General features: G+C 41.2%; 1 protein-coding gene across 7 annotated transcripts in view; it reads right to left on the bottom strand.

Annotated features, from left to right (window-relative positions):
* Positions 1 to 3840: 3840 nt before the first annotated feature.
* LOC122071773 (shewanella-like protein phosphatase 2) overlaps positions 3841 to 17996 on the bottom strand; it is a 36518-nt gene continuing 22362 nt past the window's right edge. For 3 of the 7 annotated variants that reach the window (XM_042636180.1, XM_042636181.1, XM_042636178.1), the window contains one exon: positions 4170 to 5990. In XM_042636180.1, the coding sequence (XP_042492114.1) occupies positions 4745 to 5944 (1200 nt within the window). In that variant the 5' untranslated portion in view covers positions 5945 to 5990 and the 3' untranslated portion in view covers positions 4170 to 4744. Of the gene's footprint in view, positions 4037 to 4169; positions 5991 to 17402; positions 17682 to 17996 lie in introns of those variants that run through there. The other 4 variants (XR_006138277.1, XR_006138275.1, XR_006138276.1 and 1 more) reach the window with 4 other exon arrangements.

Genomic DNA, 17996 nt, shown 5'->3' with positions numbered 1-17996 from the left:
ATGCCACAATTCCAACCAATTGATGTAAGACTTTTTCTGTAGAAAACTTTCCTCACTAGCCAGCAGCCTTGAGAGATTTTATGATTCCAATTTCTCTCCATCATCCAAATCAGAGTTGAGAGGATCAGACTGAAGATGGAAATGAATAGAAGCCAACTTAATTCCGCAATTTGAAACAAGAGAAGATATGTTCCCGAAGGAGTTAGTATTCCAAATCTTGAGGGCCTCCTTAACATTTTTTAGCTTCCTTGAAAGAGCAATGAGAAGGGCTGAAAAGGCATGGACAGGCTTGAGCCAAGCAATTTGGACAATGGGAAGGAAATCCGGGTGAGAGGTCTACATGTCAAAAAATTTAAATTGTTTGGGACCAAAAAGGTATAAGGTTGGATGAGAAGGGAGATGGGACTATGGTCAGAAATGGTTGGAGGCTCAAAAGTGGCATTGGAATAAGGGAAAGACAATAGCCAGGCTTCATTAACCGTCATCGTATCAAGCTTGCAAGCAATGCGGAAAGACCCGGATCTTTTATTGTTCCAAGAGAACTTTATACCGGGCCATCAGAGATCATCAACACCAAGGTCCTCAGTACAATCGTTGAAGGCCTCGATTCTAGCAGAATTAAGATTACCCCCACCTTGCTTTTTGTAAGCAAACCGGACTACATTGAAGTCCACACAAATGCCCCATGGACGAGAGCCAACTTGATTAGCAAGGGAGCGGAGATCATTCCAGAGGATGTCCCTGTCCAAAAGACGGTTGGAAGCATAGATAGCAGAGAAATAGAAAGAAAAACTGCTAGCATGGTCAAAAATGGAAAGGTGAAGAAGCTGAGAGGAAGATGAAATGAGGGAAACAGAGAAATTATGAGGCTCCTAGAGAAACCAGATACGACCATTTGGGCAGTGAGAATGATTAGAGATAAAAGACCATCCCGAGGCAATGGTGGAAGCTACTCAGGACAGAGAGGACCCTTTTAAATGGGTTTCAAGCAAAAAGCAGAAAGCTGGATGGGAATCTTTTAATAACAGATGAACAGCAGCATGCTTTTGGCGAGAATTTACGCCTCTGAGGTTCCACATGAGACCTTAAGACATCAGGCCAACAGAGGAAGGGGCTTCTCATGCTCCAAGGGGGGGCGACAGCCAAGTCAGAGGTGGGCGAGACTTGCTACGTTTCTGATAGGACTGAGAGTGGGGGGTAGGAGAAGGAAGAGGGGTAATGGATGGGGCAAGCAAGGCATTCGTAGCTCTCTTGGATTTTTTGCAAATGGAGGTGTGTTTCATTTGAGGGACTCGGTTTCCGGGTGAAGAAGATGGTTTCAAAAGACGCTTTTGGGTTGGGTCATGGATAGGGCCATGAGAAGCAATAGTTTTGGAAATGGGCTGGCTCAAAGGAGGAGGGAGAGGCCCAGAATGAGAAGGCCCAGGGAGAGGGGGATCAGGTTCATGGGCTAGAGGGCTAAAAATCCAAAACTGGTCGGAGGATTGGCCCGAGTCTAATAAGGTTGGTGGACCGCTGGGAGAAGAGAGAACAACAGGTTCGTTGCCAATTCTAGTGGGGCCCACCTCAAGGGAAGCCAACAAAATGGTGGAGGTGTTCGCCAGCAAGCTTTCATCAAAAGGGGAAGGCTCCAGAGGTGGCACATCCAACTGATTCTCATCATCACCAGGAAAGGCGATAGCAGGGGCCAACATTAGAGTCTTCAGATGAGGACGAGGCCTCTAGAGGGCAAAGGATCATCATGGACCAGTGGATCTTTTGCAACAGCCGAGGAGGGGATCCGATTACGGTTGCGTCTCCAGTTAAGTCTTCTTCCTCTCGTCGGAGTAGGTAGGGAAGGGCGGCGACTTGAGATTGACATAACAAAGTGGTCTCGTTGGTATATGGGACCAATGGGATTAGAGGGCATATCAGGTCCTTCTTCGTTGGCCGAAGGTTTCTAAATGCACAAACTTGTATCATGATCGAATACCTTGCAACAAAGGCACTGGGTGGACGCCAGCCGTAGGCAACGGCTTGCTGGAAACAAAGTTTCCCCATCCTGGACAGAGATGGAGGAGGGGAGGGCCTCAAGAGGCAAAAACCTCCACGCAAATACAAGCATAAGCAAGCCGATCCTTTTATGGTTACCTTGGCTTATTAGGGGTTCTGGCACTGCCAAGGCCGAGTTCCTTTGACTATACTCCATTTGGTCAAATACATTATTCTCATGCCAAGATACCCCTTGAGGTTCTAACAGGTTCTAGCGAGGGGCAGTTGTCCTGCCTCCATTTCTCCGGCTAGGATGGCCTTGATAATTAGCTTGGTGGGGTTAGCCACCCAATGGTATAGTGATTGCCCCCATGGCGACCGAGTTGGCCGGTGCATACCACGACCCCTGTTGGTACATAAGGTTGGACTACATTACCTGTGGGTGCTAGGTGGTTCCAACATTCCCTTCCTGGATGTGATTCTTGCTTCTCTACTTTGTTCCCCAAATCATGGGGGATTGCTTGAAGAGGTCACATTGGGTCTGGCCTAGCTACTTGTCCGAACATGTGGCGCCAAAAGTGCCATCACCTGGTCAAACTTTTGGTTGATCCTATTACTCATTGAATGGAATACCATCTTGTGCATATTCTCAGCGAACGCCCAAAACGCTCCTTGTATGGTTGTTGCCAAATGTCTGGTTACATCTTCGGCGGCTACTCCTGATTGTCCTCCCAAAGATGAGTTGTTTGCCTCAGAGTTTGGCCTGGCTACTTCTGGGGAGTTCGACGCTTGCCATTCCTTTGAGTTTCTAGAGCCACTTCCTGTTTGGACTACCATATTTGTGAGTGTCCCATCAAGCGTGGCAAAAAGATGTTGGCACAAAATTCTTCCCTAGTGCATTAGGGTCAATCTTACTGTGCTATAGTTTGCTTGGGCATGCCAGAATCTTTTCCCATCGGATTCACTTGTCAATCTGACTTCGATCAAACGACTTGAGTTCTCCTCTTGCCCTGATCGCTTCAAGGACTTTGACAATCAAAACCATGAAGGCAATAGAATCCAATGTATGGACGCTCTGTGAAGGAAATTTGAGATAAAACAAAGAGTCCTATTCTACATCTGATTCAAGAAAATGACAAGTAAAGGAATAAAAAGTTGCATTGCTTGTTGGGTTGTTGTGTGCTTGGTTAATTGACCTCCTTTTGGCCGACTTGTTCCTCCTTATATAGCTTGTGTATTAACCGTTTCTCCATGTCTGTCACTAGCCCATTATCCCCACTTAGCTGTGTCCCCATGACCATAGTAACTTTTTACACGCACACTTCCAACTGCCCTCACATGCTAACACCATGTTTCTATGGAAAACGGACCCTTTGAATCTTACGGTCAGCCCACATTTCTCTCCTACGCACGAACTGCCCCTACCACATCATTCGCGCATATTTTCAAATTTTGGCGCCAACAAATAGTACAGAGCCTTTACCCCCCCCCCCCCCCGGTTTCCAAGAGAGGCAGTTTTCTACTTTCTACTGATGAACATCTTAAACGATGACATGATAAAGAAATCAATGGTGATTGGTTTCCATGGAGATGCCTTTAAAAAAAACCCTCCCAAGGAAAATGAAGCGTTGACATTTTTCTACCTGCCCAAATTGATAGTGTTTATTTTAGTAAGAAATCATGAGGATTCAAAAATGTTCTTCTACCGTGAGAGTAAATAAAAAAAGGAAAAAAAAATATATTTTGTGCTTCAGTCTTCAACCATCTAAATATATGTTCGACAATGGATTTCAACTTTAAACTAAACCCTGTCCCATCCCTCCCAATCACCCACCCAAAAGACAAAATTGGGCACATGAAGCCACATAATGAATGATTTGTGATTGCCACAAATAACTTACCATCATCAATCATGAATTCCCGCTCATGAAACACTCAGCCAGTCAACTCTTATACAGAACCGGATTGAGAGGTTTGTTTTACACACTGGTGAAATTGTAACTTTGATCTGAATGACCCCCAAGAAAGCAGTTCCACCAAACAAATGCTGAGTCAGAGTGCGAGCCTGAGATGATGGTTGAAGATCCAAACTTAGTTAATCCTCAACAGAACCATGCCAAAATCATATCTTACATGAAGGAGCAGTATAACTCTAGTTTTAAAAAACAACTAAACAGACACATTCACCACAATCAAGATGTTATAATGTAAGCATATTAAATCACATAAACATGGAAGACAAAAATTTGTAGTAATTGCACAGAAGAATAGCATAATAACCGAGTTACTCTGCCAAATAATGGGAGAAACTACAATAGTGTCCTGACTTGATATTTTAAGCAGGAAACTCTCAAGTAGAACGTGACAAGAACATACTTGTTTCAAGAAACGAAGCAACACACTGAAAAATATCTTCTGAGTTCCATTCTTCCCCAAAAGAATTATCATTGGGTCCTGAAAGAATTCAAAGGGGGAAATGGTTCAATGAGACTGATATTGTCAAAAACAGTCATGCACTCTTTCCATAAGAATTCCAATTGATTCATACTCTCTACCTTCAGTGGCCCTTCAGCTTGTTTAAATATTCAATGAACTGTACCAGAACAATCACTAACATGTTTATGGTAGTTACTTGTAGGCCTGAATTGCAGGATTTGGAACTATCCCAATTTGCATGTTATTTGAATCATCCCCCATGCCTAAATTAATCAAAATGTCAATATCTTTTGAGGAAATTTCATATCCCGAGGTTCAAGGTTCACTTCTTGATTGCTCAAGCCTTTACTTCAACTTGCTCAGGTCCCTGTTCAGGGAGAAAGAACCCAAGCCCTTCCTTCTTATCAGCTTTCATAGATTCATACCGCCGATAGAGTGGGTTTGAGGTCAGTACCCGCAATTCTGAATTCCTATATATCTCTAAAACCTCGGGCAACCCATTTATACACCCCTTTGACATACCCACATCAATCCGAATTGCCTGGTTTTCACAGACACCATTAATCCCTGCCTCCTGAATTGTGTGACCCATGATCATCCGCTTCGCACCGGGGATTGTAGCAAGGACATGTTCAAGAGTTGAACAATCACATTTCTTAGCCAATTCCTCTGAGAATGCCCTCAACCAAACAATTGAGTCCCTTCCTCGAACAAAATCAGGAGACAATCTTCTTGTCAATCCATTAATCCAATTACTGACCTCTTCATTCATACGTTCTAATCCATAAGAGACATGTTTTGGGAGGAGTCCTCCATGAACAAAGACTGATTCCCCAATGACCAGGACTGTCAGATTCCCAGATAGAAATTTCACTGAAATTGGACCTTTCGGACACAATGCAGCAATTCTAGCCCTGATGCCTTCATGAAATTCTTCCTTGATCCCTGGAAACACCGAAGGAATTCCCTCAAAGAGATCCTTTGGCTTCTCCAATCCATCACACAGGCTCTTCATTGAGTTTCCAATACAAAACCAATCAGCCCAAAGCTTAAACTCATCAAGACCAGACTGAGTAACATATCTGAAATCACCGTCTATGTTCATAATCTCATGATTTCCATTCATGGTGATAACGAATCCATCTGATCTTGAGGCCTCACACTTCAGTTTCTCAAGAAAATAGAGGATCTTGAGCTCATCTCCCCCACGGTCAAGCACGTCACCGACCTGGACAACAGTTGCACTTCCACCAATCCAACAATCCTTACCATCAGTCAGGCCAGCAAGTCTTAGGGCTTCTTTGAACTTTTGGAGATCACCATGAAGATCACCAATAGCAATTAGACGATCAGGAGAGGGGTATCTAGTTTGGGGAATACGAGGTGAGGATGAGGCCCTATTGGGGTTCTCTTTGGGAGAATTGGGGTTGTGGTTTAGAGGATGAGGCAGGAAAAGGCCACTGACAGAGAAGTCCACAAAGGTGTCCACAAAAGAGGAGAGGAGAAGAGGTAAATCTCTGCATGTAGAATATTCCATCTGTCAGATGGATTGGGCCCTCAGCAATGGCACCACAAGACAACAGCTGCAGAAAAGGAAGATAATGTGTCAACTTCTGCATGACATGTATAAGGCAAGCAGAAATAACTATTTACGGTACATCAAATAACAACTACATAAACAAACAAATGAGTGGCACCAAAGGGAAAAATAAGGTATACACAGCACCCTTTGATCCCACATCAACATTAGATCAGAGACGAGCATGAAAAGAGAGTCAAACTCCACTATTGTCAGTATGGAACTAGGATTCCTAATTCAATTAGGACTAAACATTCTAACCCCACCAAGAATGGGAATGTCAAATCCAATAGAAGTAGAAAGAAAAAAGAAATAGAAAGTCTGATTTTGGAGGAAACAACAACAGAACCAAAGATTCCAGAACTGAGTAACCAAGGAAAAGTTTTCTTAGGACAAAATCTAGCCATTGGACGGGGTTGAAGCTTTGGTAGAGTGACCAGTGAAGTTTAACCTTCTAACAATTGTGATGTATCAGATTTGATCAATAATGCAGTGCTATCGATCAGGTGGTCCAACCCTGCATATCTGTGTGAACTGTGAACCAGATAAGTCAATTCACCTTTGACTAAGAACTCTCAGTTAGATTAGCATCTTGGAACATTAGACCTTAATGGGTAAGAGCCTAGAATTAATGTCACTACCCAAAACCTGGATAAAAGGTAAAGGGTCCCACCCTCGCGGGTGACAATCCAAAAGATCACGAATATCATCTATGCATCTACAATATACTTAATGTCTTGTTACGGGAAGGTAGTCTCAAGTTTATCAAGATTTATAACCTAGTATGCTGGTAAAAATGTCTAGAAAGTTGAGTTGATGGAAAGATAAGGTTTCTACTTTCTATTAACCGGTTTACACAATTTCACAACATAAACAAACCAAAATAGGACCAAATACAAAAGTTTCCTTTGAGGTTACATTTATAGATAATATTTACATCAAAATTCCTTTCATATATACACAAAATATACTAATATACATATTCTGATGGGGACATCAGCCCAGATTCCCGAGTCTATCAAAGATGACGACGCAGAGACCAACCCAACTCAGGTTCTATCTGGTAGGAGGATTGAGGATCACCATGGGACCCACACTGAAAGTGTCAACTATTCTGTGGAGAAGTATTTGTTCAGTTCTGGAATTTGACAGCTACATATGGGCCCCACCTGGACAGCCAACTCAGAAGTCTAGAGAGAAGACCAATCGATATTTCAGCTTAGTTGATCCCCTTTTTTTTTTTTTTTTTTTGGAAAGTAATCTTGGACATTATGTTATACACATGCCCTAAATACCCTTGTGTGACTAAATGCAGATGAAACACAGGAGAATGCCAGTACCAATGAGTATTGGGTAGCAGCAGTCTTCTGCCAAGAAGGGAAGAATGACCCCACATGCACATGCTACTCATGTTCTAAGTATTGGAAAGGGTTTCAAACCATTGAAGAAGAAGTCAGTGTAAGTTCTCTATCATTGAGGGGAAATACCCGTACCCTAGTAGTGAGATGCACCAAGAAAGAGCCCACACACTTGCAAGCACCTAAAGGAACCTCCACACAGCCAACAGGATCTGTTCCAGCCAAAGTGGACCAAAACAGCCCACACCGGCTGATGGTCACCGGTGTGTGGACACCAGCCGGTGAACACCCTCCAGTGAGGGTTCTGGCCAAAAATGGGTTAAATGGCCGTGGGGCCTAGGCCCTCACACCTCAAACCACCTCCAATAGCTGGTACAACTTACCAGGGGGTGGATTAATGTATTAGGTCACCCCGAGGTTGGCCTGCTAGTGCCGACTGGGGAATTAACCTAGTAATGAATGAAAACTCATTTATTACCCAAACAGCCCATATGTAACTTAAGTTACTATAAATAGAGGTCCTTGCTCATTCATTTCATTTCTACCAAACCAAGAGCAAGGGAAGGGGGAAAGGAGGAGAAGAAGAAGAAAAAGAAGAGCAAGGGAGAAGGAAGAGGACGGGAGCAAGGGAGGTCACCTACCCCATTGAAGGTGAGTTCCTCTCTCTCTCTCTCTCTCTCTCTCTCTCTCTCCTACCCCCATTCTTAACCTAGGGTCATTGAGCAACCCTAACCGAAATCCCTTTACCCACCTACTTGATCTACCAATTGAGTGGGGGATTTTGGTGTTGGGGACCTAATCTAGCTATTCAACCACTCATATTGAGTGTGGAAAATCTCCCATGTGAAAATCCCAAAACTAGGCAACCCAAAACCCTAGAAATTGGGTAATTGATCAAATCCTCCATAGCCTACTACCCTAACTCAACTATGGGTCCGGGAAATGGTGTAGTAAACTTAAGACTAAGGGTTTGGAAAGATCACTATTGGGTCTAAAGATCCTAAACATGAAACCCAAACCGAATTCCCCAAAATTGTATCAACTCAAACCCTAAAATTGGGGAACATGTTCAAATCCCTAGAATCTAAGTAATCTAAACAACTAACTATACTATTCCTAAGCTAAGTGGTGTGTGTGTGTGTGAGTGCTCCCTACATGAAAACTAACCCTAAAACTATAAACCCTAACTTGTAAGCAAATCAAAAGAGGGTAAAGTGAGAAATGGGGTTGGGACCAACACCACATATGGAATCACACACACATAGGCCTTAACAGGACCTAAGGGGCCAGTGGAGCAAATCTGGGTAGAGAATGCCCAAATTTTGCTTCACCGGCTGATGGTCACCGGTGGGTGAACTCCAGCCGATGAGCACCCACCGGTGAAGCTTTGTAGAGATTTCTGCCCCTTTTTTGGACTTTTGGATTCACCAACCGGTGAACTCACCGGTGGACCACCTCTAGCCGGTGAACAACCTAAAACCATGAAATGACCACTTTGGATGGTCAGCTGACCCATAGGGAGACCTCCCTTATGCTTGAACATTGACCAAAAGCACTTGTCTTTCATAGGAATAGAACCGACAAATGTTGAAGCATCACGGCACGAGACTATCGGCAATACGCAACAAATAGGAACATAAGATTAGTGCATGTTGTGATTCATTTTGAGGAATGTTCATAACATGTTATGTAGGCATGTGATCATGAGATTTGCATCATGAACCTGTTACTGTATTAGAATTTAAATGTGCATATTGTTGTTGATATTGGTGTTGGGGTGTTGGTGTCAGTGTTGGTGTTGGTGTTGATGGATGGATGCAGGGTGGCCGAAGGTTGGTTCCGGAACTACATGTCCATAGAGAGAGAGAGAGAGAGAGAGTGTGTTGGGAAGCAGGGTGACCGAAAGTTGGTTCCGCACCGCATACCCATAGAGTGAGAGTTATGATGTGATATACATTCATGTTAGATTGCATCGAACTAAGAGAATGACCCAGGTGCTACAAACCTTAACCATCCGACAGACCGAGGTTGGGGGAGTTTCCGGTGACCAAGGTGGGGGTAACGGCATCGTGACAAACCCTTCACATGATGGATTCAGTGTTGTGGTATATCCTTCATGAGATGTTAGACTCAGTGTAGTGGTATATATAGGGGATTACCGGGTATTGAAATAGCCATGTAGGGATCGGTATGCTCCTAACTAGCTTGTATTGTTAGGAGATCGATAACGGACCTTCATGACCGAGGATACCACCTATGTTGCAGTAGCACTAAAACCCAATATGGACTTAGAATCTGTTGACTGGCTTGTGTGATAATAAACCGGATCATCTAATATGCATTCATTTAATATTGTTGAGCATTGTCATTATCATTGCATTTCATATATGATTGTGTTTGCTTGCATGTCCACCCTCACTAGGCTTCATGGAAGTTCACCCATTCGTTGTCATGTTTTTAGATGGTGATACAAGCAACCCTACGAGACTATCGTAGAGGTGTCAGCTCTATACAGAGATGAGCTACGAGTTAACGAACCAGTTGCACACGAGACAGATTGTGTGTGTGATGATTGCGCCTTATGGGGCACCCTAAAGATGATAGTAGTCTTAGCAGTTCAAAATAGAGGCCGACATTCATTTCTTTATGCATATTCATAGCTGAGTCTACTAATAGAGGGACCAGCCTCATCGTGGTGATTAGAGGACACCTCTGATCGTTCACCTCTAATGTGACACGTTCCCTCCCAGTTATATGATCAACAGGATCAGTTGGCTAGAGAGTGGGGCTATTCTTCTTCCGGGAAGGCAAAGTAGTCCCCTCTATTGACCAAATCTTACTCTTTTGATTCTTTTTGCGTATATACTTGATGTAACCCAAGGGGTAATATTGTAATTATGTTCTAACCAGAGTAAACAATATCTGGTGTGAATATGGTATATATCAATAGAATTCACCAACTGCGTTTATTTTACTAATTATTATTATATATTACGGATTTTAGATTTATTTCATAATTTTGTGACCTTAAAGTGCAGCATCGGAGAGCCTGGATGGATTGTGGATACATTTGTGTATCCATGTCAAGTCTTCAGGTAAGTGAAGGTGGGGTCTAACACCTTAGTTATTATTTCCCAAGTTGGTGGACTAGAATAGGATTCTTTTACTATCTTTCCTAGTTTATTGGATTCTTTTACTATCTTTCCTAGTTTATTTCCCAAGTTGGTGGACTAGAATAGGATTCTTTTACTATCTTTCCTCGTTTATAGGACTATTTTTATTGGTTTCCTATTTTGTTGGATATGACTAGGATTTCTTTTACTTTTGGCTTTTATTAGTTGGTAAGGCCTATGGCCAAGTTAATTGTTAAAGAATGAAAAGAATCTTGAATGTTGTGCATGGACTTCTCCCTCTCCATCGTGGAGCTTCTTCTTCCCCCCCCCCCATTTTTTCTCTCACCTTCTCATCACTCTTCTCTCCCTCTCTGTCTCTTATATTCCTGTTCATTATTAAATCAACATGACCCCCATCTCCCCAACGATATCTATCCTCATTCCCCTTTTCCCTTGATTTCAACATTACGTAATCACACATTCACATCTCTAGTTAATCAATTTTCTCCACATTTGGTATTGTTGTCCTGTTATTGGTGACTTATTACAAACTAGTATGGTATCTTACTGTTATGAAACATTGAAAAGCATGCATTCAATTTGATACTCTGCTGTCTATGTTCCCACCCCCATATTCCCATTGATATCTTGTTGAGTTTTTGCGCTCAGCTGAGGTTTCTTTGTTGATTATTGTCACAGTATTATCTTTTTTTTTTTTTTTTTTTTTTGGGATGAATAAAATATATTAAAGGAGAAGAATATACAACAGGGAGGGGAGAGGAGAGGGGGGAGCCTCACCGGAAGGCAAGCTAACAGGCAAAGCCCAAACCAAAAGGGGGCAGTACAAGGGGATACAATCCATTAGGGGGGAGTAGAGCACTATTCGGGGATACAATCCATCAGGTGGAGGCTGGAGCATAGATAAGATCGAGATGGGGAAGCCCCAGGAGACAACAGTGAGCCTATTCCTTGGGGAATCTCTGACCGTGAGTTGGGGGAGGTAAGCAAGCTTGGTGCTGACGTCAAAATAGATGGCCTTCCAAATCATGTCATAAAAGCGAGAATTGGAAGTCCATCTACGTAGGTTTTGCTCCATCTAGAGGTGGTTAATGGTAGCACAGAAAGCAAATTTCCTAGCAATGTCATAGATGGTGGAGCCCCGAAATGTCATGTCAATCCAAATGTATTATTCTATTTTAATCCTTATGTTTATCATATATGTTGCAGCCCCTCCCTATTCTCAAACCAATCCTAAACCTTATATCGTCTAAGTTTAGTCTAGCTAGTCAGTCCTTGTAGGAACCCTAGCCAAGTAACCCCTACATCAATTCTGGTATCACAGCATGGTTGTGATGTTTGGGTTGTTGCTGATTTTGTCCCTATGTCTTGCTTACTGAGATCCAATTTACATCATAACCTTTCCGTAGTCGAGTCTGAATTGAGAGCATATAGTAGGTAAAAGGACATTAATTTCTTCCTTAGTTTATCCGGACCAAATAGCGTAGCCCACTACTCCTACCAAAGGCATATTCTAGGAGAAATTTCTAGACTCCAAAGCAGAAGGGGCTAGTTACCTTGCTCCACTGGAGGTTCTAAGTAGATCCTAAGCAAGTGTAACAGCAACACTTTTGATTCTTAGTTCCTCCAACCATTGCCCTTATATATTCTTAGTTCCCTCCGGACGTTGTGCTCATAGTTGTCATGGCGCCAAGGCATTGGAGGGCTATCTAAGCGCTTAGGCGAGAAGGCCCCCGCCAAGGCAACTAACTATTATTTTTTATTTTTCCTATTTTCTAACATTATTTAGTACGCTATATATACCTTGTAAAATAAAAAATAACATTAGGCCACATCAAGTCATTCAAAATCAACATTTAGCCACATCATATTATAAGAAATCAACATTAAATCGCATTAAGCTATAAAAAAATCAACATTTAGAGAAATGCTCTTTTTCTATAATAAGTTTGACTGGTCAAATGGTTTTATTTTTACATGAAACTTTTTGTATTAGGTATAAAATAAAACCAACTTTCCAACAAGTCTAAGATTACTTAAATCTAAGTTGTGATGACAAAGTTATGCTCCGGTCAAACTTTTTTAAAGTGCACGAATGTTGTTAAAATCGCCTGAATGAAAATAATTTTATGAATATCAAAACAAAAGATTATTTTACCGGACTTTTGGTTTTTAGCAATGTTTTCACACTATAGGATTTATAAAATTTTCATAGTTGAAAAAAACCACAGCATTTTAAAGTTGAAAATCGCCCCCATAACCAAAATCCATTTTTTTGCTCTTGGACTGGAGGGTTGACTTTTTATTCTTTTGGAATTTGATTTTTAAACTATTTTTATTCGATTCAAATAGGGGTATTTACTTATTTATGAATAATATTTTAAGTAAATGATTTCATTTACCTAAATGATATTTGGCATAAATAAGTATCAAAACACAAGGCAACATGCAATGCAACAAGGCGACTATCGTTTAGGCCCCAGGAAAACTGCCCAGACGCCAAGTCGTCACCTTGGCGACACCTTGACAACTATGGCTGTGCTTATAATGTCCACACGTAGTGGTTGAGCATATCAAGTCATGTCTACCCCTTCTAACTCCCTAATCTCACCTAAACAATGGACTCAATTACTTCAACAGAATGAAAAAAACATTCAAGACCCTCTAAGCCAACCAGGAGTTGCTTACGACTACCCAGAGTTGACTGCTATCAAAGCAGACCAGGAAGCACAAGCTGCCAATCTTCGGAACCTTGACCAAAATGTCCAAGCCATCACCACCAAACTTGCTGCCATGGAGACATCCATCCCGACAGACAGCAAGGTCGCAATATTCAAAGCACTAGACCTAGATTGTAAATCCCCAATCCCGAGTTGGAAAACCATAATAATCTCTCTAATGGTTATGACAAAATAAGGAATAACTTCATAGACAATGGATGGGGTCGAGGTAGAGGTAGAGGATGTGGACCCCTGGGCATCCTATCCCAAGGTATTGTAGAAACGAAACCCTAAAAGCGATGCAGAAGGTAATGGAAAAAAAAAAAACAAAAGCAAACAATGCACACAGGTTTACGAGGTTCGGCAAGATTGCCTACGTCCTCAGTGAGATGGATTCTACTTCACTATCAATGGAGAATAGGATTACAGCACTCATCCTCACACCTCTCAGAATTGCTTACAGAGAAAGTAAACCTCGCTACAAATATATACCAAAAAACCCTTGTCCAAAAAGTATAAAACTGCCCTCAAATAAAAAATTCGAGTGTTTTGTTCTGTCGAGGCACCAGCACTAGTACTCTTGGATTAAACTGCGACGAAATACAAGACATTGGAGATGAGTAGGGTTTTGATCACTACGATATGGGTTTTGATGTTAGGAAAATGGTCAAGGTTGAGGCACCTTGATGTAGATAAGTCACTTGGGCTTATTTTATTGCAAATAAGCCTTGGATGTTATGTATGTGTTGGGCCTTTGATCCCATGGGTTTTCTTTGAAATGGGCCACTTTCATGGGCCTAAAATATGGGTAGAAGGTAGGAAAACGGGGTTTATATTCAGTGTTTTTATTTAAGTTGTTTTAATTCAATAACGGCCCATGGGGCCCATCGAGTGTAATGTCCTATATGGACTATTAGTTAGTCAGTCCTACTCCATGTTCGAGTTAGAAGTCTAGTCTCAGTTCTATTTGAAGTCCTAGTTATAGGAGTGTCTAGTCCTATTTGGAAACTAGCTCCTAGTCAAGGTATGATTGTAATTCTGTCATCTTTAAATAGAGGAGTTCATGCACTGATATTTCAGGGATTTGAATGAAAGAAAGTTTGCAACTAAATGCTTAGAGCAGCTGAGATAGTTGTGGGTGAGAAACCCAGGCTGAGATAGCCACTTATTTTATTCACCCTTCTCAAACCCCCATCTGTTTTATTCTTCTTTTTCTATTTTATTTGCTGTAACATTCAAGAGGTATAATTCAGATTCTGATAAAAGTCTCCAAAAATCAGAACTGATCAGCAATCCTAGTGGGAATAGGAAAGAGATCAATCTCCTCTCTCTCTTCTGTACTTTGTTCAGCCAGATCTTCAATCAGGGTATTCCAAGTCTCATAAGGGTCCCACGATCCTTACCTAGTCACTGTTGGAAACATTCAACCGCTGTTCTTGAAGGTTCTTCTCAGTTTTCTCTCTCCTCGGTCAGGAAATCAAGAAAGCTTGTAACTTCACAACCATCCGTCAAAATCCTCTCAACTTTGGGGGTTTTTGTACCCTCCCTAGAAACTATCTATGCCCAAGAGTGCAGCTCAATTGGACTCCTACAGACCTGGCCGCACCTCTCTCTGCCCAGCCATATTAGAGGTGTTTATCTTTCCTATCGGGTTGGGTTTTGGGATGGTTTTGCTCCTGTATGGGTATTGTATCCTTCGGGATTTATTTAATGGTCTTTTTCTTTGTTTCATAGTCTTATTTGTATTATTTAGGGTTATAAACTGTTGGGGTAGTTTCTTGTAATCTACTCCTACATTAAGTGGTATCAAAGCTATGGCTGAAGAAAGCACCAAACAAATCACTCTGAAAGATGTGTGGCAATCCATACAAGCCTTGAGTGCAAAGATGAATGGTCATGCTCAACAACTGGCAGAACTAAGAGAGTCTACTGCTGCTCACTCCAATACTCAAGCTACTGTTACCCAATCTAATGCTCAGTCACGTTATTTTCGTGGGGAATTCCTTGAATGGATGCGTGAATTGGACATGTAGTTTGACAACTACAACTTAACAGAGACACAAAAACGCCAATATGCATGTTCCCAGATGAGTGATTGTGTTCGAATGCAATGGAGAGTCCGTGAAAGGCAACTTCAAGCTCAAGAATGTAAAACTAGAACGTGGGACGAGATGCAGTATGAATTGACAGGCATGTACCTATTTGAGCATGAACGAAGCATGTACTTCCTTCCACCAGATGTCCAAAAGCCACCCACACTTGACAATAGCATGAAGGAATCATCGGCCTCTATTGTAAAGGAGCAACAAGAGAAGACACCTCTGACTAGTGAACTAGAGTCAAAAGTGAGGTTAGTGTTAAAATTTTTCCGACCATTCCTATTGTTGAGGAAGGACTAGTCATTGATGTTCCCATCAACGAGACTCATATGGGAGAAGTCGAAAGCACCAAGGTTGTCACAATAGACAATGAGGTTAAGACTAAGGAACTTGACACTACAACAACTGTGATGATTGTGAACAGTCAAGAGGAAGATCTTAAGGAGCTCAAGAATAAAGTTGTGTTTGAACCATCAATGGAACCGGTTAGGAACCACCAGGTAGATGAAGCAAAAGAGCTTTATGTTGCATTGAAATTAGAAAAGATCAAAGGTGCATACGTAGATGACCCTATGGATACATCCGAAGATGTTGAAGTTGAGCATGTGGAGTTCATCATCCCTTCAAAGTATCTTGAAGATCGAGCCCCTCACATTCTAGACTACATCTTTATTATCAAAGAGCTACCTGAATTTTTCTACGGCTTGAAGAGGGACGTACACCATTATATAATCACCCTCACACTCTACAAAATTCGAGGATGATTTTTTTCTAAGAGAGGGCGACTTTATGTAGATAAGTCACTTGGGCTTATTTTATTGCAAATAAGCCTTGGGTTGTGTTATATATGTGTTGGGCCTTTGATCCCATGAGTTTTCTTTGAAATTGGCCACTTTAATAGGCCTAAAATATAGGTAGAAGGTAAGGAAAACAAGATTTATATTCAGTGCTTTTATTTAAGTTGTTTTAATTCAATAAGGGCCCATGGGGCCCATCGAGTGTAATGTCCTATATGGACTATTAGTTAATCAGTCCTACTCCATGTTGGAGCTAGAAGTCTAGTCCTAGTTCTATTTGAAGTCCTAGTTGTAATAGGAGTGTCTAGTCCTATTTGGAAACTAGCTCCTAGTCAAGGTATGATTGTAATTATGTCCTCTTTAAATAGAAGAGCCTATGCATTGATATTTCAAGGATTTGAATGAAAGAAAGTTTGCAACTAAATGCTTAGAGCAGTTGTTAGCTGTGGGTGAGAAGCCCAGCTAAGATAGCCACTTCCTTTATTCTCTTTCACCCTGCTCAACCCCCCAATCTGTTTTATTCTTCTTTTTCTATTTTATTTGTTGTAACATTCAAGAGGTATAATTCGGAATTTGATAAAAGTCTCCAGAAATCAAAACTGATCAGCAATCCTAGTGGGAATAGGAGAGAGATCGATCTCTCTCTCTCTCTCTTCTGTACTTTGTTCAGCCAGGTCTTCAATCAAGGTATTCCAAGCCTCATAAGGGTCCCACGATTCTTACCTAGTCACTGTTGGAAACATTCAACTGCTGTTCTTGAAGGTTCTTCTCAGTTTTCTCTCTCCTATGTCAGGAAATCAAGAAAGCTTAGAACCATAGTTGTCACGGCGCCAAGGCGAACCAAGGCGCTGGAGGGCTGTCTAAGCGCTTAGGCGAGAAGGCGCCCGCCTTACGGCGAATACGGCGCCAAAAAATACGTTACTATTTTTTTAATATATCTATAATATCTAGTACAACTGTATAACAATGATATACTTAATTTTAAATTGCTTGTAAAAAATCAAGCCTTTAAGTTATATCAAAATACAAGAAGCACGACTTTAAGCAACATCAAGGGAAAAAAGTACACACTTTAAGCAACATCAAGAGACAAGAATCAACATTCAACATGAAATTCATATCAATGCAAATTGCAAAGTGATATATTTTCTAACATGAGAATACACAACAAAAAATAAAAAAATTATTCATAAAAAAAAAAAGCTATAAATTAAACAAAAGGCATAAGTGCATAACAACATATAATTCCTAATGAAATATTATAAATAATATAATATTTAACTATTTAAGTATGTAGTTAGATATACTTACCTCTATGATGCCCAAAACGAGATCCACAAAGTCCATCATAGACCATGAGTCCATGAACCATGATATTTTAATGTTTAACCCCCTGTCAATCAATACATATAAGTTAGTGATACTAAAACACTAAGCAACAAGAGAAACCTTGTTCCTTAATATATGAGTCATGACTCATGATAGGTGATAGGCTATGGGTTCCAATCCTACCTGGGGAGAATTAAAAACACCTAATGGAAATTAAGAAACATAAAAATAAACCAAAATACTAAACTTTAGTAAGCTTTAAAGTATAAATTTTAAAACAACAAAATAAACCATCAAGCTAAACTTTGTTCTTGTTTAACCATAATCAAGCTAACAAATCAACATCTAATTCTTCTCCCTCCTGTTGTTGTTGATTCATAGAATCAGTTGGCCCATCACCAAAGTCTTCTTCAATATCTTCATCATCACGCACCACATCGTGGACCTCTTCTTCAACTTCATCATCTGACGATTCCTCAATAGTGGCCCTTCCCCTACCACGACGTGTGTAGAAAATATTGGCTGCACTTGTTGATCCTTGAGCCCTCCTAGGTAAATTACGACCCCCCACCGATG

This window comes from Macadamia integrifolia, unplaced genomic scaffold (assembly GCF_013358625.1).
Source record: "Macadamia integrifolia cultivar HAES 741 unplaced genomic scaffold, SCU_Mint_v3 scaffold_94A, whole genome shotgun sequence".
Taxonomy (NCBI): Eukaryota; Viridiplantae; Streptophyta; class Magnoliopsida; order Proteales; family Proteaceae; genus Macadamia; species Macadamia integrifolia.
Note: the sequence above shows the minus strand (reverse complement) of the source record. Positions and strands in the feature narration are given on the sequence as shown.